We start from the raw sequence: 22,274 nt of genomic DNA, 5'->3' as shown, positions 1-22,274 counted from the left end.
ATTAGATTAGGGGGAAAGTGCAGACTTAGTTTTCAATTAATTAGATCTGTGGCATTGCTTTGCTAGAAATGAAACACTTCCTCCCATCTTTTTCAAACCATCAGAATGTGATCGGTTTAATATTCATAAATGCTAATATTAAGCATTTACACTGCACAATGTATGTGTCCAAGTATTCTTTATGATACATAGTCCCCAATTTTAATAAGAGCACTTTTAAAAATTGAGTGTTTACATATATTAAATAGTGTCAAGCTACTGAAAAGATAACATTTAAGAAGATACATTCTAAATTAAATTAACCAATATTCCATCTAGCTCAGCATCCATATTTCAGAGTGTCTAACAAGATGTTCTTAGGAAATCTACATTAAAGACATTATGTCTATAGCAGATTGATAAGAAATTATATTGTATTATATATTTCAAGCTGTTCTAAATATCTTTAGATACATCTGCAGGCATATATTCTTTTTGTACCTAAAGTCATTTTGACCTGGAAAAGTACTAAGTTATTGTTAGTTTCTTGAACCTTTAAACTGAATGATGAACTACTTTGTTTAGATGTTCAATACACAGGCCCTGCTCCATTTGTCTTCAAGGATTAGACATTGCCTGAAGTAGGTGGTGGGGGAAGGGGGTTTTTGTTGTGTAATGTTTAGTTTTTTTTCTCTTTGTATATGTTGTTTTTTTGTTTTTGTATTGTTTTGTTCTTTTTGTAAAATTTATAAAACTTTTTAATAAAAAAAAACATAAATTATAAAAATAGACTTCCAGTAGTAATTTTTCCTCTGCCTTGTTACATGAAACAAAAGTGCTATAATGCAGTCAAATATAAATTTCTTGTGTAACGTGACTATAAATTTATGGATAAACTATAGCAGTGATGGCGAACCTTTTAGAGACCGAGTGCCCAAACTGCAACCCAAAACCCACTTATGCATCGTTGGGTGCCAGGTGGATGTGGCCCATTGGCTGGGTGTGGCCAATTGGGTGGGTGTGGCCCATTGGGTAAGCATGGCTGCGCTGGTAACGGCAGACTGGGTGGGACTAAAAAGTTCAATCAATCAATTCCAATTTTGCAAGATCTTTTTTTTCCCGGCAAGAAGTTGAAATTGACTGATTGATTGAAACTTTTTTTTTTTTTTTTGGCACATGGCAGCAGAGACCTAAAGCGAAAAAGTTTTATAAAACCCAGCTGAAGGCCTAGGACTGGGACAATGGCATGCGTGCCCACAGAGAGGGCTCTGAGTGCCGCCTCTGGCACCTGTGCCATAGGTTTGCCACCACTGAATTATAATATAAAATTATTAATCATTGTAACATTATGCTGAATTTCATATTGCCATCTGAAGCACTTGAGGTTAATTCTTGCTGAGAACCCTCCAAACACATCAATTTTTGGGGATAACTATAATCTGCTTTCTAATTTAGGCAAATTTTGTGCATGTCTGTTAACTGATGGATCTATATTGTCTACCTTTTTTATAATCCAAATGTGAAATTATTAGGAAGATGAAGTTAATTTTCAAATACATTTTGATTAGCCACACTTGCAATTCACATCAAAGATAAAAGTTTTTTTTAATTTTTTTTATTTTTTAAACCAACAAAACAAAACACACATACACACACAGTGTATACTCCTCCCTTTTTTTTAACAGCAATTTTGTAATGGTAATCTTCTATTATTTACATTCCCCCCCCCCCTTATTCTTCTTTAGAATATTTGTCCTTGTTGCCCCGTTGTTTCATAATTTGCATTTTTCTTCCTTCATACTATACCTCATACTAAGAATAATACATATTATTATTACTATACATTATTATGCACATATTTTCCACTTTTGACCTTTCCACATTTATTCTCCTCTATTATTTCTAATCTCCAACCAGTCATACCACTTGTTCCATATTAGATAGTACTCTGTGTCTTCCTTTTCTTTTATCTCTTTTGTTAATTTGTCCTTCTCAGCACAGTCCAGGATTTTTCTTATCACTTCTTCCTCTGATGGTTTTTCTCATTTTTCCAGAACTGTGCGTATGCTATTCTTTATGCCGTTATTATATGTAGAATTAAGTACCATATTTCTTTACTATGTTTTCTGTTTAAAATACCCAGCAAGAAGATCTCTGGTTTCCAGGTTGGTCTATTATTTCTTCATACATCAAAGATAAAAGTTACTTGTCATGATCCAAATTATGTTATAAAGATTAGTGGGGGTGGGGCAGGACATTTGTTTCCCATAAATATGTGGAATGAATAATCAGCCATGTTTCTCACTGGGGAATTACATATTTTGAAATTCAAGACACTAGTGAAGAATAGATGTTCAGCTTTCCAACTAGCTGAAAGCTTTATGTTTCTAAGTTCTTATTGCCTGGGTATTTTTAGGGGTCTGTTTCTATTACTGCAGCCCAATGTTTTTCAACCTTAGTTGGGGAATTCTGAGAAAAGGAGTTCACACATCTTAAAGTTGCCAAGGTTGAAAAAACACTGCTATAGCATGTATCAATAAAATATAATTCCAGTCAAACTTATGAAGCCTATATTCTGACAGGACTTACCAGTGTGAATTCACCACTAACTATCCATACCACTACATTCAGGAACAGCTGAAGTTTCCAGGGCAGCCTCATGTAGAGTTAAGAACAGTATTCTAAGCGAGCAATGACATGGGCACAAGTGAGCATCTTCTGGGCAATCTATTCCAGGTAAAGCCACAACTAGCAAACCAATTGAAGCTGTGTAAAAGCTCTCCCAGCCACAATCTCCCTTAAGTTAGGAGGACACCACATTGTCATTTTTTTCCTCCTGGGGGGGGGGGAGAGCGCTATCAGCAGTCAAAGTTGATCGAGATAATCCTCATTTAGTGACCACAATTGGGACTGGCAATATAGTTGCTAAGTAAAGAGATAATTAATTGTGACTCGGCTTGTGATCCTAGTTCACAAAGGTTGTAAATGCAAGGTCTGGTCTTTCTTTAACTCCTTTATAGCTACAAACAATTGCTAAACGAAGCAAGTGCTCAATGAAAACTACCTGTACTGTTTTGGATTCAGCTGGCCTTTTTATCTACAGCTACTCCATTTTTTGGGTTGAGTCTGAGCCTGATTTTCCCCACCCAGACTCTCATTATGACTTTCATCATACTTTCACTGTGACTTTCACAGACATGGAGTGGAGAAACTGAATATCATCTGTATATGATATAACATGTCATCTAGAATTGTTTGGATTATTTTTTTCCAATGGTTTCATGTAGTTGTGGAACAGGATGGGGAAGGGAATCCTGAAGTACTCTGTAATGAAGTATCCATGGATTCAACTTTTCCCCCATTCCACAAACACTATCTGAATATGCCCTCTGAAACTGCAGCCCACCCACAGTAACCTTCCTCACAAAGGGAACATCAGAAATAAGATGGTAAGAGTCTGATTTTTTTCTTATGGAACAGGTAGATCATGCCTCTTTAATGGCATTTGCCACTTCTCTCTACTGTAAGAGAATGTTGATTACAACTGGGATCCAATCTCAAGTCCCCCTACCTCGCAACTTTTATTAGTAGGGTGAGAATTCAATCCACATTTGGTGGATGTAAGGTCACTGAGGATTCTGTCTACTTTCTTAAGATCCACGGGCTTAAAAATCTCCCATGTAAGAACTGAAGATGTTATCACTGTCCTCTCAATAGATACTGTCCATCCAACTTCCAACTCATAGTGAATGAGAATGATTTTATCCATAAAATGGCACAACTTTTCAGAGATTCACATCGAGGTTTTCTTCAGACAAAAAGAAATATTTTTGCTAAATAGGAACCTGCCAAGATTTACCTAGACTTTTATGTAAGAAAAGTGCATCCCTGATAACCAAAGAATATCTCTTAGGCTTTTATGATCGTATATATTGGAAATGCAAGGTGTATTATTTATACTGTGACATAGAAACCTGTTGCCTCTTGGATAAAGGGAATGTTTGCATCTGTTTGAAGTGTATTAAGGTGTTGTTGTTTTTTTGCAGATTACCTAGTGTGTTAAATAACCTTTAACATCTAAACAAGAATAATTACTGATTAACTTAATAGTATGTTTCTTTCAAATCCATCATTTTTATTTCTTTGCTTTCTCTAAATAAATCCTTCTTTGAAGAACATTCTTAAATTAGCTTCCTGAGTTTTGCAGCTCTCAACTTAGTCAATGCTGCTCAATCTTTCTTTAACTGCTTGGTTCTCCACAGCAGCTAACTAGCATTTTTTTTTAATAGATATTGAAATTGGAAAGTTTCTATGACAAGGCAGGAAAAAGCGCTGACTTTGAGTCTTTCTGAGTATTCCTGTTAGTGCAAAACCAGGAAGCTTTTTTCTGGCTGGCCTATTTCTATAGAGCTACTTAAAGGTTAGTCTACGAACAAGAAGAATAAGAAGAAACATGTATGGCAGGAACTTTCTGAGGGTTAATCAGAGAGCATGGTTATCATATAAGCAAAATTATATTATATGCAACAAGGAAGAATAGAAAATCCAGTCTACAAAAGAATACAATTTCCTATAAGAAGGGGATTGAGGACTACATCTCTTCAAATCTTGTAATAAGCATCATAACAAACTTATGCATAAAATGTGCATGAAGGCAATGTATGCACATTTCATATACAATCCTGATAAAATGCACATAAGTCATGAGAAGGATTGAACTCTTGCTTCCGTTGTTTTAAAAGGACCATCCCTTTAAAGGGTTTATAACATACATGTTTTGTACATGTACTCCAGTATTAATATTATACTACAAAGTATCTTTTAATAGAGGCATGTGTCTGGATAGGTCACATATTCTCAGGCTTCTTCTCATAAGCATCTTCCCTGGAAATAGTAAAAAACAGATTCTCGGATAAATTTTAACATATATGTTTTATGGTATTGTAGAAAGAAAAATCTTCATCAGGGTCCAGTCCAAGCTGGGAATAAACAAAATGGATACTGCTTTAGAAACAAGGTTGTAGTTTATTGAACAGCAGACCCAGACAGAAGCGTGGCTCTAGGAAAACTGATCATATGTTGCTGGGAGTGATGGGTTTTTATACCTTCTGGGGCTCTTGAGGTTGTTTCCTGTTCCTATTTAAGGCTTTGTATTTCCTGTGTCATGTACTTTGACCCGAGTCTGAGTGTGCCCTTTTGGTATTGGTCCTTTTATGTCTTTAGAGTTTGGGTGGGGTATGTAGATTTTAGAGTCTTTGTCTTCCTAATCTCATCAGTTTCTTCTAGTTTCCTGGCTCCAATCTTCCTGAATGGATTATTACATCTGCATTTCTAAAAGCTGGTTTCTGCTGAGTTTCTTCTTGGAGCTATTAAGAAAAACTGGGCTTGCTTTTCTGCCTTTTAAGATCCTTTGGGAAAATATATTCTGCCTTTTTAATATTCCCCAAAATATTTCTTTCTCTGGATTCTTCCCACAATGGATTCTTCCCACAGTATTATACCTATTGGCAAACAATTATTCATTTCCCCCCAGCAACATATTTATTGCCTGCATCAAAAACAAAATAATATCCACATCCCCATTCCCATTCTACATAGAGAAGCGAACTTGGACTGGAAATTTAATTGTTTCAGCCTTAGAAAATGACAGGATCACTGACTGCAGCAGAAAGCACCCAACCTTTACAGGAGATACAGAACAAACCATGCAGTGTATATTCTCCATTCTCCAACAATGGTCTCCACAAGACCTTGGCTGGGGAGCTGTTGCTGCCTCTTCATCATAATCTTGTTTTATTCTGCTCAAAGGTAGGAGATTGTCCTTTTGTTTCCAAGTACCGGTAACAGAACAGTGTTTAGTTACTACCTATATTAGCTATCAGACTGTCTTCACAAAAATACTGTTGTCCTTTAGTTAGCACATTCCGGTAATGAAAGCTGTAGGAAGAATATCTGAAAAGCTAGTCTACAGAATCCACAGTCAAACAGGCAATGTATATGACTTATATATGCAGCATGTGGACCTTGATACTTCATTGAAGAGTCAACCTTTGAGCATTTGCAATGGAAATCTGCTGCTGTTTCATAAGAAGACCCATGCTTTGCATTAAGAAGGTCCTAGAGTCCAGCTTTTAGCATCTCCAGTTAAGCTACTCTCAAGGAGCAGGGCTGGGAAATGTCACTAGATGAGATATTAAAAATTTCTGGTCAATACAGGTCAATGGCTTGACTTGATACAAAACTAATTCATTTATATATCACCATTGGCCATGCTATGGCTATTGTGTTGAGTGAACTACATTGTAATCTGAAACTATCAAGGCTTTTCAAGGTCTAAAAAATGAAAAACGAAAAGCTTTGTTTGAGCAAATATGTATAGCCTCCATCTCCTGGTGAGCTACTGCATTCAGCACCAGCCATGATTGCTTCTAAGAGATGCTGAAGGCATGACAGTTTAATCAATGGCTTTCATCGAGGCGTAAACATGAAATGCTTGATATGTTTTTTGCCCTCTGGAACAGACCAGCTTTTCTTCTAGAGGGAGAGTTTTTTCTAGCTTTTTGTAGTGATATAAAAATATAGCATGACAGAATCCAGTTTAGTGTTGGGAAACAAAGTCCTTCTGGTTAATTAATTGCGTAGCTTTTTTTTTATTAAGGTGGATGCTATAAGAACATTAAACCTGATTGTTAGAAAAGCACAAAAATTATTTTGCCACTGTAGATCCCCTGTTCTCACTCCAGCTAAAATGATGGGAATTGTACATACCACACTGCAAGAACTAGTTTGGGAAAGGCTGATCTAGTCCCAGAGCCAATAACAGGTAAAAATATATCTTGTCCCATGTTACCTTCAGATGATAGACAAAAGGGGCTAATTACCAAATTGTAACATTGCTTCTTTTTGGTCACAAAAAGCAATAACGATGAATTTATTTGCAACTGCAAAAAATAAAGAGCTGGCTATTACACTGCAGGATTCCTGAGAATTTTGGAGAAGTAGTAAATCATGATTTAATTCTTTTCTGTTTCACAATAATTGGTTCTGTCTTAGTCTTTATTCTAGCATATACAATACTAGCATTTTTCTTTTTAACATAGCAATCCAGCTCTTTGCTTGCCTGGAAATATAACAATGCTATGCCCAATAACTGATATGTATTACTTCAATGCACAGTGGTTTATGTCTAAGCTATATCTTTCCAACCTATAACAGCATCCTTTCAAGATATTTGGATGTCAGCTAAATCATCAGTAGAGAACATTATTAACTATAATCAAAACAGTCCTGTGAATAGAAAGGAACTTATGCCAAAATTGTATCAGATTGGATTCTTTGGTATGCTAGCTAGATGGAAAGTGTTTTCTCTTTATTGCTCTGCTGTATATGAGCTCTTTTCTAAGTTTCAGCAATTTTTTGTATGTGTGATTTGAAAATCAAGCTAGGCTGTTAATTACTTTGTAGGCAGTTAATCTTTGTTCCAAAATGTTAAAGCTACAATTGCCTCCTGATTATGTTAATTGCAGCTATGCTGCTGATGGGTCAAAGCAAGGATTGGACCAGTAAGCAGAATGCATGGTGCAAAAAGAGAGCCATTTTGCTAGGGGGAAGCTGCAAAGTGCAGGATTCCAGAAGCAGACCTTGTGCAGATCACAACAAATTATATGAAGCGCTTAAAAAGATAGATGCACTGGGCTTCCACAGTTTCCTGTTGAGGAATTTGTATGAGGAGGCACAATGAAATGTGAAGCAACTAGGTGAAATTGAGGAAAGAGTATACCACAATTATATACTGTCCTTTATAATGTATATTATTTACAGAATATATTGTGAGAAACATTGGGTCAGGAGAAATAAAATTAGAATGAATATGAATAGAAAAAACATCAACAATTTCACATACATTGATGAGATCACTTTTATAACTGGAAATAAGGATGACATGTTTAATGGTAAAACAAAAAAAATTAAGGTTATGTCATAATGCCTTAATGCCATAAGATAATGCTAACCAAATGCAAGTTGATGAAGAAGAAGGCAAAGTGGTAACCGTTTTTTTTTTTAAAAATCTTACTATATTCAAAAATTCAAAGGGATAGTAACTACAACCATGAATTAAAGAGACATCTATTGCTTGGGAGAGAGACCATGACCTGCTAAAAATATTACCAGATCACACCAACAACAAAGGTATGTACAATGAAGACCAGGCTTTTCCAAGTTGTAAAATAGGGCTTTGAAAGCTGGACCATCACATATGCTCAGTGACTTTGAATTGTGGTGCTGGAGAAAATTGTTGAGAAAGCCTTAGATCTAAGAAAAGCAGGTTTTTAAGACCTTTAAGTCTTAAGCAAAGTAAAACTAGGTTAATTCTAATCATAAATATAAACTAAACGTTAGATATTTTGGATACTTAATTGGAATTGGAAAGGCAAGATCATTGGAAAAGATCCTGATGCTTGGAAAAACCAAAGACAACAGATAAGGAGACTGATGCACAAGAGGGCTAGATACTATCATAACAATACAAACATAAACTTACACAAATTCCAAGAAGCAGTTGCTGATAGACGCAAAGAGTCAAATGCAACTGAAGGACTGAACAACAACAACAAAAAAAAAAACATAGAAAAAGATGTTGATATGTTCACTGCAGGTGTTCAGGAAGAAACAAAAAGCAAACTTTCTTTTTCTTAGGCCAGAAGGGCCTAATTTTGCTCGACAGACAAGTGCTAATTTATGGAGAACTGAAGTGAGTTTCTTTCAAAGACTTTCAGACAAAGTGAACATGTATCTATTCAATGTTTGCAGAGCACAAATCCATGCTAGAGGATCACTGTATTTGAATAAGATAGAAAAGTATATCCCTCTATATAAAAGTATCATAATTAAATCATAATTATTTCTAATGTGATGTTATTGTTATGAATTAGCATATACAATTTTTTCTCCCTTCAGAATATACAAATGGCCTTCCTACTTGGAATCCAATACCAAAGGGGTGGTCAACAGAATGACTATTTTTCCTATGATTCTGTGAACATAGGACCACCCAAAAAACAGATGTTTGTAAGTTAAGAGTCCCTATGCTTCTCTTTGTTCAGCAACTATTAATAAGAATGCTAGAAAACTATTAGTAAGAGTGCTAGACAGAAATATATAACTACATCAAAACAGTTTTAGCTCAAAGGAATAGTAGTTCAAATGATCAAACAACAATTTAAAAGAGGAAAAAAGAAAAAATCAGGAGTAAATTCTCATAGGATTTTTATTCATATCCAGCACTAATTCAAATAAGTACAAGATAACTTTAAACCCAAGCCCTTTAACTTTACAGTAATTAACGTTGTCCCCAGTTTACTATGCATATAGATTCAGGAGATCAAAAGAATTTGTCTTAACATAAGATTTTAATCCTAAATTAAAAGATTTATAGCAGGCAAAGCTGAAACTGTTGACATATTGGAAGTCCAAGTAGAGGACAAAGTAGACATAGTTGAGCACATAGATAAAGGAGTCAATTATCACAACTACATGTTAAGTGATAGTTGTGACTGTTCCTGGACCAAGAGGTCCTGCTCATGATCACTCATGCCTCGGTCACTTCCTATATTGATTACTGCAAAGCACTTTATGTGGTGTTGCTCTTGAAGAATATTTGGAAGCTTCATCTGGTGCAAAATGCAGCTGCATAAGCAGTTAATTCCGCACATTACACCTCTATTCTTCAGGCTGCAGTAGTTGCCAGTTAGCTCAAGGTGTTGGTGATGACCTATAAAGCTCTTCATGGCATTGAATCAGCTATTTGATGGACTTCCTTTCTCCAATCACGTTAGGTCTAGCAGGACAGGAACACACTGGGTCCCATTGGTTAGGGACTGTTATCTGATGGAACCCAGGAAGAGATCCTTTTCTGTTGTGGCTCCCACATCAGAGATCACACTGTTCCCAACCCTGCTGGCATTCCATAAGATCCTGAGAACATGGTTTTACCATAGGGCATAGGGAGAGCCAATGCAGTGGTTGTATTTATTATTATTAATGGATATTAGAATATCTTGGCTAGGGATTTTGTTATATGGTGTTTATAATATTTTTATTGTTAATCATATTTTTGTATTGTTTTGGTGTTTTATATTGCGTTTTAATTGTTTGTGAGCCACCAGACTCATATATTTGAAATGGGTAGTTGAAACAATAAATAAATATAACCTGTTTGGGGGGCTTCCATTTACTAACGTTATCTGGACAATTAGAATTAAAAGTATAATTTACAGTGTAATTACTGTGAAGGAGAAAACTTAATCCTAAATAAAAGGGATCTTCATAGCCAGAATCAGTCACATACGCATATTTGAGAGCAATGAAGTTTTAAATAATAGCAAAAGTACAACAGAGTAAGAATTCAAAACAATTTTGTAATCAAGGAACATTTGGGAAGACACACAATCTGATTCATCCAAAGTGGGCACTGTGGAGAAAATAAAAGATGGCAGACAGCCGCAAGCCAAATATTAACATATTATGCAGTTTGCATCTCAGGCAGAAGTCGTACATATCGCTTGCTCCCAAGTCTTTCTGAATTGAAATACTAGGGATTGAACACAGGAGCTCCTGCCTGCAAAGCATATACCTGATTCATGGACTGTAAGCCCTTATGCACGGAAGTTCATTATATATAGATATTGTTCATGAGAGATGGAAGGGAAAGAAGCCTGAGAGAATTGTGAACCAATTTCCAATATAAGAGATGCTTTGCTAATGGAAGGGTAAGAAAAGTCTTGGATTCCTAGACTTTTGGTCTACCATTCACTCATTGTTGACTGTGATTAGCTGGATGAATCACAAGCCTTTTTTCATAAAACATTAAAAGTATTCCAGTCACCTTTGATTCTCAAAATAGATTTCAGGACTGTTCCGAAGAACATGCTCCACTTTTCTGTATGTGGCACCCATACATTTTCCATGCCATTCAGGCAACATTTCAACAGCAGAATTTCATAGTATGACTAGATCATAGAAGAATATAGATCTGAGAGCAGCAGTAAAATCCAAGCATTGGAAAATCAGCCCTAATGCTATGGCAGTCTATTGCATTATTCACCCTTAACTACTGTGGAAAGCGCATCTGAGAAATAAATAACAACAATAACATCTTTATAAAGTTCTGTATGAGAGCCAGTTTGGTGTTGTGATTAAAGCCACTAGACTGGAAATGAGGAGATTATGAATTTTCAGTCTCGCCTTAAAGCCGTGTTTCTCAACCTTGACAATTTTAAGGCATGTGGACTTCAACTCCCAGAATTCCACAGCCAGCATTGCTGGCTGTGGAATTCTGGGAGTTGAAGTCCACATGCCTTAAAATTGTCAAGGTTGAGAAACACTGCCTTAAAGCAACAAGCCAGTTGGGTGACTGGATTCTTAGTTCTAAGAAGAAAATGCTAACAGTGGATCATTGATACGTTGCCAGGAATCAAAACTGACTTGAAGTCATAAAAAAAGTTTTAAAGTCCGTGGGGATTTTAGGTCACTGAAAATATTGGCTATTGTACTTTGGGTGCAAGAATCCAGGTGACCACTAGAGTTTTCTGTCCATCTTGTTTGTCACCTAGGAGTCAAGTAGATTTTTGTAGTGCAGATATGAAAGCCCTAGTGAAAATTGTTTTAAATATACACTTTCTTTTTTTTTTTTGGAACAAGTTTTATTAGTTTTTCAAGTTTTTACATCCAGGTGCTTAGGAAGCAGCGTGGTGATATGGTAATCAATAGTCCAATAACAAAATCATTCATATATATCTCAGGTTACATCAATAAGGATTCCCTTTCTAGTTCCCTTAAATATTATATCATGTTCATATTAATACATTTCTAACTAAAGCTCAGTCAATCAATACATTTATCAATGACATTTTACTTATACATATCCAAGTCCTGTTTTTAAGTTTTGCTTAATTCCAATTCCATGTTTCAATTTAGCCTTTTATAATCAATATTTAAGTTTTGGATAACCTTAATTTCCCTCATTTCATTATAAGATACTTAACATAACTAAAATAGACATGTTGTTCCAAAATTTACCTTCTTACTTTGTTCACAAATATATTCTATTTCATTTACTAACAAAAATCTTACGTTATCACAAATGTATTTTCATCTGACAATCAAAACTATAATTTAACAATTAATTTTAATTTCCCTTATAAGTCTTAATCCTGGATATTAAACCAATCACTCCAAATATACACTTTCTGAAGTACATTTGCTTACTGCTTACTTCACGCTGACCAACAGTCTCACCACACCTTTCAAGGTAACATTATGTAAACCACAGAAAAAGAATAGGAAAATAAATACATGAGAAAAGAACAGGAAATATCACTTCTGCACGGAGTCTCTTCACTGGCTCTCCAAACCTTTCTGTCCCCGCAAAGCATTTTTTTAACTACATATGCAGTGTTTTTTGTTCTTTAAACTTCTCATCTGCCTAAATGTTTCTTGCTGCACTTTGCATTAGGGAGAGCAGATCTTGAGCAAGAGGAAACAGAGCAGGCAGCCAATTGAGATGGGTCTACGATAATTTTCCAATGGCCAACTCACCATGGCCAACTCGCCATGTGACAACTCACTGTGCGTCAAGAGCTACACTAATACCAAAGAAATGGTGGAACAGAATAATTAAAGAATAGATGCAAAAGGAGGGACAAAATGAAATGTGAATGACAAAAATTAAAATAATTTTTATTTATTTTAAATAATTAAATTGAATTGTTAAATTGTCCTGCAGCGAGTTGGCTATGGCAAATTGTCCCACAGTGAGTTGGCTGTGGAGAACTGTCCCATTCCGATTTGAGATATGGTGCTGGTGAACACTCTTAATGTATTGTAACTTCTGCTGTGGTGCTAGATTTGATCTCCTTACCTTTTTTTCTTGATGTCCCCATCTTGATCTCCTCACCTCTGCCCACCAGCTTTATCCATGCATATTCTGGCCGAGAATCATGGGCAGAAACCCACAAAGTGATATGAAAAATGAAAAATCTTCTCACAAGTTTAGCCAATGGACCATTCTGAACATATACAGAGGAACAAATACCAAAACATGTTCTAGTGAAGCAATATGGAAAGGAACTAATCTAGTAAATTAAAGGTTCAGAAGCCACCTAACCAAAGGGATCATTAAAGCCAAACAACATTCACTACAGGAGAAGGCAAATAAATTGCTATGGCTGGACTCAGAACTAATTAATGCATGGGCTAATTGAATGGCATAACATTATAGTATTTCAGCCAGTGTTTCAAAATGCCACTTATGCAGAAGACAAAGTGAGTACTGATATTGGTACTGATTTTAAAAATCTCCTGGAGGAAAATCTCATGAAAGCCAAAATAACAAAAAAATTACAGATTTTAACAAAATTTGTTATTCCATAAACTTTTGCTTTTGATTTTAAGTTATTTATTATTTTGCAAGAGGGAAGGCTGTGCAGTTGATTCTTTAATATTATCAGAAGATATAAAATAAATCTGCAGAATAATAATCTACCTGAATATAACTCACTACCAACTATTATAACTTACTAAATACTTGACACATCCCTTGTATCTGTTTCGCCATCTCAGGAAGATGGCATACTCTAAGTACATTTATTTGAATCTTGGGAGGCTGATTTGTCATGATAATCACAAATTTAGAAGCCTTAAAAATTTTTGCTAATAATTTTATTTTTAATTAACAAAAGAAAATCCTGTATTTAACATAGAAGACTTTGTTACTATCCCATGTTCTGTAATTTTAATAGAAGAGAACAACATTTTTTCTTTTCCTAAAAAGCTTTTCCTTTTCTAAAAGGCTGGTCAACTACAATATCTGTCCCAGCTGTTGTCCCCATTGCAACCTCCTCAAGACAGACTAATTCATCACGTTAGTGAATGGAGGCACTGCATAGAATGGCATGTTCACATGAATTATAATTTCCCTCAGTGTTTTGGTTGTGGCTTTTTTCCATGAATGTCTATGGGAAAAGATTGTTCTGTACTCTACTAACAGGTCTCATCTGGATGCTAATTCTGTAACACTGATTCCATCAACTGTAGCCCAACAACATCATATAGGGGTTTAGGGAAATGGCTAAACTGTCAGTCTTAGCAGGTAGATAAGACAGGAAACATGTCCAGCTAATTCTACTTTCTTGTGAAGCTTGCAAGTCTGAGAGTACAATTCTCCTACCATCTTCTTTACAGTCTTAAAAACTAGAGAGAATCCCTTCTGAGCCTCTCGCCCTGTCCACTATAGAGCTCCAGGCTATGCTGTCTCTTATTTGACCATTTCCTAGGCAGAATTTCTTTGCTAGTCTGCCAAGGTCTTTTCCACATACCCTAAGTACCATTCTACAATTCCCTACTACTGGAACAATCCTACCAGTTTGCAGCAATAACCTAGCATAAATAATGTTGCTTCTTAATATGGCCATTTCAAAATTTGTCTGAGGCCAAAGGCAAGATGCTCAATCAACATAATGCCACCACCATTTCTAGAAACTACAGTAGCAATAAGATCCTGCATTGTACCTGATCATTAAGACACATTTAAGATCATTGTGTCTTAAAAGGACAAATGATACACTCAACTATATCCTCCTGCATCTTGACATTACCATGTTCATGCTCCCCAATCTCAGAATTTACTGCTTGAAGCATCTGCTTTATCTAATTATAGGACTCACCCTAGCCTGAATGTTGATATAGTGATTTTGCTTCAAATGATAGGGAGCAACTAGCCAATGAAATATGGTTATTTTTCTATTCCTTCTGCCCCATATAAACATCCTAACCAATATTTTTCATTAAGATCTATTTAAATACCATATAATGGGACACTCTGTGAGATTCAAGATTGCTATTTGCAGATTGAACAGCTTTGAAACAATTAAACCAGATATATGCATGCCAAGGGGGGAAAAAACTGTTCCTTGGTTTTTTTCCATCAAAGGTTTATGTTGTGGAACAACTAATTAGAAGAGCTCCATTCAGTTAAGATAAGCTATCTTTCCTGGCCCTAGCCGACACCATTATCATCTTGCTTTTTTGGTTACATGGTATTATAATCCAATATTGTTTCTTATGGCTAATAGTCTTTACAAGTAGCTTACAAGCTTTGCAATATTATGCATAAATTGCAGCAGGTGTCTACAGATTGGAGGCAACATTGAGACAAATGAAATGGGAAAGCCTCTGTTAATGCTATTTAGCATGTTTGTGGCTGAGCTGAGACTGGGAATTTAGATTTTCTAAAATTATACTGAATATTCATAACTAATGCATTATACCAATCCTGCCTCAAGTTGCAATTGTCAAGTCCTCATTGCTTACATTGCAAGCAATTGACAGCCCCACCTTGCTATGTCTCCCAAAGGAAGTTTGTGCAAGACAAGCAATGATTGAAAACTTATTATCCAGCTAAATACACAGGGCAATGTTAAATAACTGAAAGGGCTGAGAATACCTCCCATTTCTTAGACTTTGATCTCAGACATCTATTTTTTCAGCAGCTTGTAAAACTTGTTCTTATACATATTAGCCAGATTTTCATAAACTAGCATTTCTGTGAACATCATACTTGTGTTTGAAAAGTGGGAGTGAATGTTTGAATTTTACAATCTCTCTCTCTTTCTCTCTCTCTTTCTGTCACTTACACACACACACACACACACAAACACATACACACACACTGCACCCATGTAGTGCAGATAATGTACATCACTTGGACAGTGATATACAACTCAGTTTTCAACTTTGTATTTCAAAGAAACTAGCAAGCTTCAGCTTTCCCTTTCTTGTCAATAAAATCTCACAAATGAAGATATTCAAAAACTGTATCTTAACTAAATAGATGAATAGACTCTAGCAGGCAGCTTGATTTTCTTTGAAAAAAGTATAATGGTTCTGCAAGAAGGTATATTAATGATTAATCTCTTGGTTTAGATAAAAAAAATGTATGAAAAGAAAATCACATTCATCCAGTGGAGTCAGTATATGATTAAACTAAGAAAACCTATTTAAGTGTATTGTATTAATATCGTTATCCTAGAGTCTGTCTCCAGTGTAATAAATACATCCCATATAATCAACCGTGTGTGTGTGTGTGTGTGTGTGTGTGTGTGTGTGTGTGTGTGTGTGTAAGTAAGGCATTAGGCTTCAAACAAGAAGACTGTAAATTCTAGTCCTGCTTTAGCCAGGAAAGCCAGCTGGGTCAGTCACTCTTTCTCAACCCAAACCATTTCACAGCATTATTGTGGTAAAAATAGGAAAAGGAAGGAATATTATGTACATTTGCCATCTTGAGTTAGTTATAAAAATAATAATGGTGGAGATGATAGATAGATAGATAGATAGATAGATAGATAGATAGATAGATAGATAGATAGATAGATAGATAGAGTTAATGCTGAACTACAACTACAACTCTCAACAGAGCTACACCAGCTGCAGATAATGGGAGCTGTTTCCAGACTTCCAGAGGGCCTCTGGGGAAGACATTTAAAAATATGGTATTCTCTTGCAGTGAATTTATGAAAAGCTTAGAGTGCAGAGGGCCCCACATCTTTATTGGATGTAGTAATCTGCCTGGTCAATAGGAAAAGCTCTTGTGATGTTATGCAGTTTTACCAATATTCTCTTGGGGTTAAAGAAATACATACTTCCTGCAGAGAACAGAGGGGGACTCTTCCCAGAATTTTTACTTCTGACCCTGTCACTCTGCCCATGTATTGGCAGAAGCACCAGTAGGAGAAGTGACTGCATTTGTGACTGACTGGGCAAAATGTGTGGTGGGATTAGAACTATTCTTTCTGCAACATGCAACTTAATTTACTCAGCTAACCAACAGCAGCCAATGGCATGGGATCATGTGGGCCAGAATCAATTTGGTAGCAGCACAATGGTATGTCTGGTGGGCCCTGAGAATAGATATGTTTAAAGTAATTATCTCTTGAAGAAGCAGTTGAACATGTGCTTTACCCCATCTTTGTTTTTCTTTGCCTTTTCTTATGAAAATAGTGGATCCCATTCTATTAGTGGCATGAGGTGTATTGCCTCTTTTATTCTATTTGATTCTACCTAGAATTAAGGCACAACATTTGTCAAAAGATCTGTACCTTGTAATTTGTTGTCTAGCACATGGAGCCCTTTATAGAATATGGGCCGCTTTGCCAAACTGAAATTAACGTTGCTTTCTTTATCAGTAGGACTTTGTTGTTATTAGGAGTTAAACCTAGAATTTATATTTAGCAGTTGTTTAGAGAGGGGGCTATGTAATATTCAAATAATTTAAACTAGATTAATAAATGTAGATTATGAAACATAGGACCGCAGTTTTATGTGCAGCCCTGGGAATATGTAATAAAGCTTCTCAATAACTGACCCTAGTTACAAGTCCCTGATACATTTAGGAACATCATGACAATTAAATTAATGTATAACCAACATGAGACGTACTGTGGATTTGGTCTGTTTGTGCCATGTCCAGTTAGCTAGGATTACTTTAGAACTAACCAAACAGAACTGAGTAACATAACATTTTTTATCAGGTTTGCATTTGTTAATTCAAGTATATATGCATTTGTGTTTGTACATTCTGATTTAATATTCACTTGTGTCATGAACATGCCATGAGCTTCAAAAGATTTCAGTTTTAACCTTATGAATCAGTTAATGAAAACTTATGCAATTGAGTTTCAAATGTAGCAACCCGAAAAATGTTATTTGACACATCTCCAAATCCAGCTTATTTTTGGTAAATTAAGGTTCCATTTATCTTTAATTAGCCCAACTGCACATAAATATCTTCTATATCAACATCACATGGACATTTATTTTTGCATATGGCATTTGTGTAATAAGAACGTATATGTGTGAGTGTGTTTTTTAGCACAAATATGTGTGGGATGGGAAGTGACACCAGATGTTTTTACTTTATGCCTTTTTATTCATATGAAGGTGATCTAACTAACTTTTTCGGTCTAACTTAATCAGGATTTCTACTTCCACCAGTCCACTTTATAAAGATCACCTTTCCCCAACTAGATGTCCTGTAGCTGTTTTTGAAGTTTGTTTTAAAAATGTATGGCCACTATTCCTGTCCAAAAGAATAATAATAGGTTTCCTATCATATAATTCCAACAAGAAAAGAGGTATTCAAAACAGCTTAAATAACTCCCTTGGCTATCTTGGCTATTCATGGGACATACCAGCTGTGAATGACATAATCCAACGCATCTTGGGGACACAAAATTGGATAAAACTGATACGCCATAACTAGCATCAACAGACTTCTATGGATAGACGATTGGAGAGTTACCAACCATCATCAACAGACTTCTGTGGATAGATGATTAGAGACACTTTGTTATTATAAAGCAACATTTCTTTGGCAGAGAAAAAGTAGAAATAAGGTGGCTACTAAGATGCCAAGATATCTAGAGGTATTTACTGTCATGTCACTAAATTCTACACCTTTATAATGGGATGCCATACAAATGAAGAATTTAGTAGAATAAAACTAAGCTATTGTTCAAATATGTTCATAGGAAAGGGAAGACTGTGATTTTTAGGAGCTCATGTTATCCAGGCCAGGGGTACCCAACCCCCGGTCTGTGGACCAGTACCAGGCCATGGGATGGCAAAAACCAGGCCACACAAACAAGCAAAGCCCCATCTGTGGGATGCAGGCAGCACACAAAACCATGCTCCCTCCAGTCTGCGGAAAAACCTCTCTCCACGTGCCCAAAAGGTTGGGGACCTCTGATCTATGCTATCCAGGACTACTTTGAGTCATTTTACATTCTTCAGTGGGAAGGGAGTAATGGCTTCTGAATAATGCCATAGTTATTAAAATACATATACAAATAAATGGGTATAATTCAAGTATGGGTCATCAGAGAAAAGGAATTTGCATCTAGATGTCTTTGAAGTAAAGACAGACAAAAATAAAAGAAAACATCTATCAAGAGAGGAAATAATTCACATTTTGTGATTTGCAGACTACAGTCTTGTATCTATTTTCTTGTGAGTAAGCTTCATGGAATGCAACAGTACTGAGTTTTATTGAAAAACATGTACACCAAAATGTATTTTAAAAAATCATACAATTTATATCCTATTCTGGTAAGTTTATGTAACCAGCTTTTTAGTTTCGAAATGAAAGATGTTAGAGGCTACTATTAGTTTTTCTCCCCCTCCAAATATCCCTGAACATCCAAATACCCTTGCATAGAAAGTGCTTTTTAATAGCTTATCAATTACTTTGCCTCTGATTTTTAAATTAATGTATTGTGATATAGATTATGAGTTCCTCCTTAGTCAAATTTCCCCACCATATGTATCATAAATACTTCAATAGGTACAACTATGCATACAAATATGCATGTGGGTGCAAGCACACCCACATGCAGCCCCTTCTTGCCATCAAAACTACAACGCTTGCAGTAAAATACAATATGTCATGTTGCAGCTCATTATTTACCCTTAGTCTGAAATAGCATTGCAAATATCCATATTCTGAAACCTTTGCCTCTCTCATATCTCCCTCATGTAATTAAATCCACAAGGCTAATGTTATGATGCCTTTCTATTGCTGAAAATTATATATGAAATACCAGTGTGAAAGGATGCTCTTAAAATGATAAAAACAAGTAAACTTAATTTCTGCATGGGTTTGTAGTCACATTGACTAATATAAGATAAAAGTTCATTTTAAAATGAAGTCACATTGTTAATATTTAAAAGTGATTAAATAATGAGTAAGATCAATGACTGTAATTATCCAGACTACCATGTGACCTACACAATAGTTAATTCCATATATGTATTACTCATTAAATGCTAATATACTAATCAGATACTCTTATCAATGGTTCTTTTTTAAGTTGGTCTCTACCCCTAAATGTCCACAGTGGAATAGAAATGAAAAAAAGCAACTCAAACAAGCAAAGCAATTACTCCATTGAGTCAAAATCAATTCCTTTTTATTTCACAGACACATCCTGGCAATTTTCTTGGCAACAGTATGCAACAATTTAAATTGTAGCCTGGTGGTATTTCTTAGTGGTCTCTCATTAAAGCGCTGACTACGTCTGATCTTGCTTAGCTTTTTGAGATCCACCACGGTTGTCAAGTTCTTCTTATGGCACTGATTTATTCAAAGGGATAATCCATATTTACATAATCCTGGATCTGAAAATGGCAATTCATTCAAGAGACCTAACATTAAACTCTCTAATTTGGGATAGATAGGTTGTCAGAAATGTGTTCTCTAATAAGAGATGTTTGCCAATTATTTTCTCTCTTTTCCATGGATTTCGGGGAAATAATTGCAGGGAGGAAGAGCTGATCCCTATAATTATGTTAAACTTAAGCCAACCAGGGGAGCCATACTGGTTTCAAATATGGGATGGGGGGGGGAGGGATAAATTGTCACTGTCCAATCTTTTAAAAAATGCAGAAATAATATCTCTCATTGCAGACCAAACCATTCTATTACTTCACAGGATTAAGTTCTGACCATGAAGAAGGCAAATGATTCTTATTCAAAGTAAGCTTTCAGATGTCTGTCCCCTTGGTTCGGATTGCAGTATCTGCTCCTGAGCCAACCCAAAAATCAAAGCAAAGAGCCGGTCCAACCTACCCCTCTCCTGCTCTTAGAGTGTCCTTTCCACCCCAAACTCCCTACACACTGGTTGAGCAAAGGGAAATCTGGTTGCTTGTTCCCTGTGCCGCTCATTCCAAGATCCCTTGCTACTATTTGTGAGAGTTATCCGTCTTCATCAGTTCTGTTTTAGATTCGCTCCCCAGCCCTCTCTGACTAGCGCCCACCTCCATGCTAACCGGGAGCCACAGGAGTTGTCGCTCAACACCTCTGGAGGTCACCAGATGTGGGGAAATATGCCACATTTCTTTTTATGCTTCTCAACACAGGCAGGCTTGAAGATCAGAAAGGAAGAACAAAGCGGAAAAGGAAAGAAGGTAGCAGAGGCAACGGGACCTAGGAAAGTTGAAAGAAAGGAGTACAGCTTTCTCTTCCCTCTGAAAGCCCCCCCTCCATTTTCTTCTGATTGTGCCGCCCCCCCGCCGCAAACCTTGTCATTGTTTGCCTTTTGGAGGCCATCGCTTCTGGCCCGTGACTCCTGCTGGCCCCTGGATCTCCGGCCGGCGTTGAACGGAGCCCTGTGGCCCCTTAGCAAGGAAGGCTGGCGCGGCCGTCGGGTCCCCCGGGCAGGCGAGGCGCCCGCTCTCCCGGGCTAAAACTTACCAGCCATCCCCCAGCGCTTCTCCTCCGTGGCGTTCTCAAAGCCCATTTTTTTTCGTTTTTGTTTTCCTTTGAGCTTGGGTCGCGAGTGCCGATCAGTGGAGGAGGAGGAGAGCCCCTCGCCCTCCGGGCTCTGCTTCCTGGGACCCGGCTCGGAGCATCTCGTCGCCCTGCAGGCTCGTCTCCTTCTCCGACCCCAGAAGAGTTGGGAGCTTTCTCTCCCCCCCCCCCCGCCGGCTGGCCCACCGTTTCAAGAAGAAGAGAAGCTCCCGCGCTCCGCTCTCTCCCTGCCTCGCGCCGCCGCCGCCGCCTGCGGTTTCCCAGATGTGCTTCCCGCTCCCACTAAGAAGCGCGCGCGCGCCCTTTTCTCTTCAGCGCAAGAAAACCAGGGAGGCAGCCCAGGAAACGTGATGTAACGGCACCTCGCCCAATCATTAGGGCGCCGCGAGGGCTACTTTTTGCCTCCTTGAGCAGCCCCGGGGGGGGGGGGAAGACAGGGACCTCCGGGGGGGGGCAAAAGCCGGGAAGAAGGGGGGGACAGCAAGGGCGAGGAAGGCTCCCCTGGGCCACCGGCAGCAAAGGCGTTTCCAACTAACGACGAGTGGACCAGCCAAGACCCGCGAGCCCCCTTCCCCTCCCCCCGCCCCGCCTGCCCCTTGCCCTGGCAGTGAGGGAAGCACCGACTATGCTGTGCTGGCCCCGAGAGAGAAGAACCGAGGAACTCCGCTTAACCTTGTTTAAACGGAGTCTGGGTTCAGGGGGAGGCAAAAAGCCTGGGGTCCCGTGCCCTGGGCAGAGAATAAAGCAAGCCGGTTAAGCCTCTCTGAACTGGGCAGTTTGAGGAACTCTCTTGAACCCGGATCCCTTCTCTAAGTGAGGTGGAGGAGGGACACGTGTCGTGTATAAGAAGGGATGTTGGCCCGCCGACGGCTTTGAGCTCCGGAGGGAAGCTGCCCGTCCGTTCCGCGGACCTCACGCGAGGCATTTGAGCGCT

The 22,274-nt window shown here is 37.5% G+C and overlaps 1 protein-coding gene across 1 annotated transcript in view; it reads right to left on the bottom strand.

Annotated features, from left to right (window-relative positions):
- CHRM4 (cholinergic receptor muscarinic 4) overlaps positions 1 to 21,474 on the bottom strand; it is a 51,537-nt gene extending 30,063 nt beyond the window's left edge. The window contains exon 1 of the mRNA XM_039357134.1: positions 21,284 to 21,474. Coding sequence (XP_039213068.1) covers positions 21,284 to 21,329 — 46 coding nt within the window. The 5' untranslated portion in view covers positions 21,330 to 21,474. The remainder of the gene's footprint in view (positions 1 to 21,283) is intronic.
- Between the last annotated feature and the right edge of the window lie 800 nt (positions 21,475 to 22,274).

Source organism: Crotalus tigris, unplaced genomic scaffold, assembly GCF_016545835.1.
Source record: "Crotalus tigris isolate CLP2741 ecotype Arizona unplaced genomic scaffold, ASM1654583v1 scf7180000017576.4783729, whole genome shotgun sequence".
NCBI classification, from domain to species: domain Eukaryota; kingdom Metazoa; phylum Chordata; class Lepidosauria; order Squamata; family Viperidae; genus Crotalus; species Crotalus tigris.
This window is presented reverse-complemented; position numbering and strand designations above follow the sequence as displayed.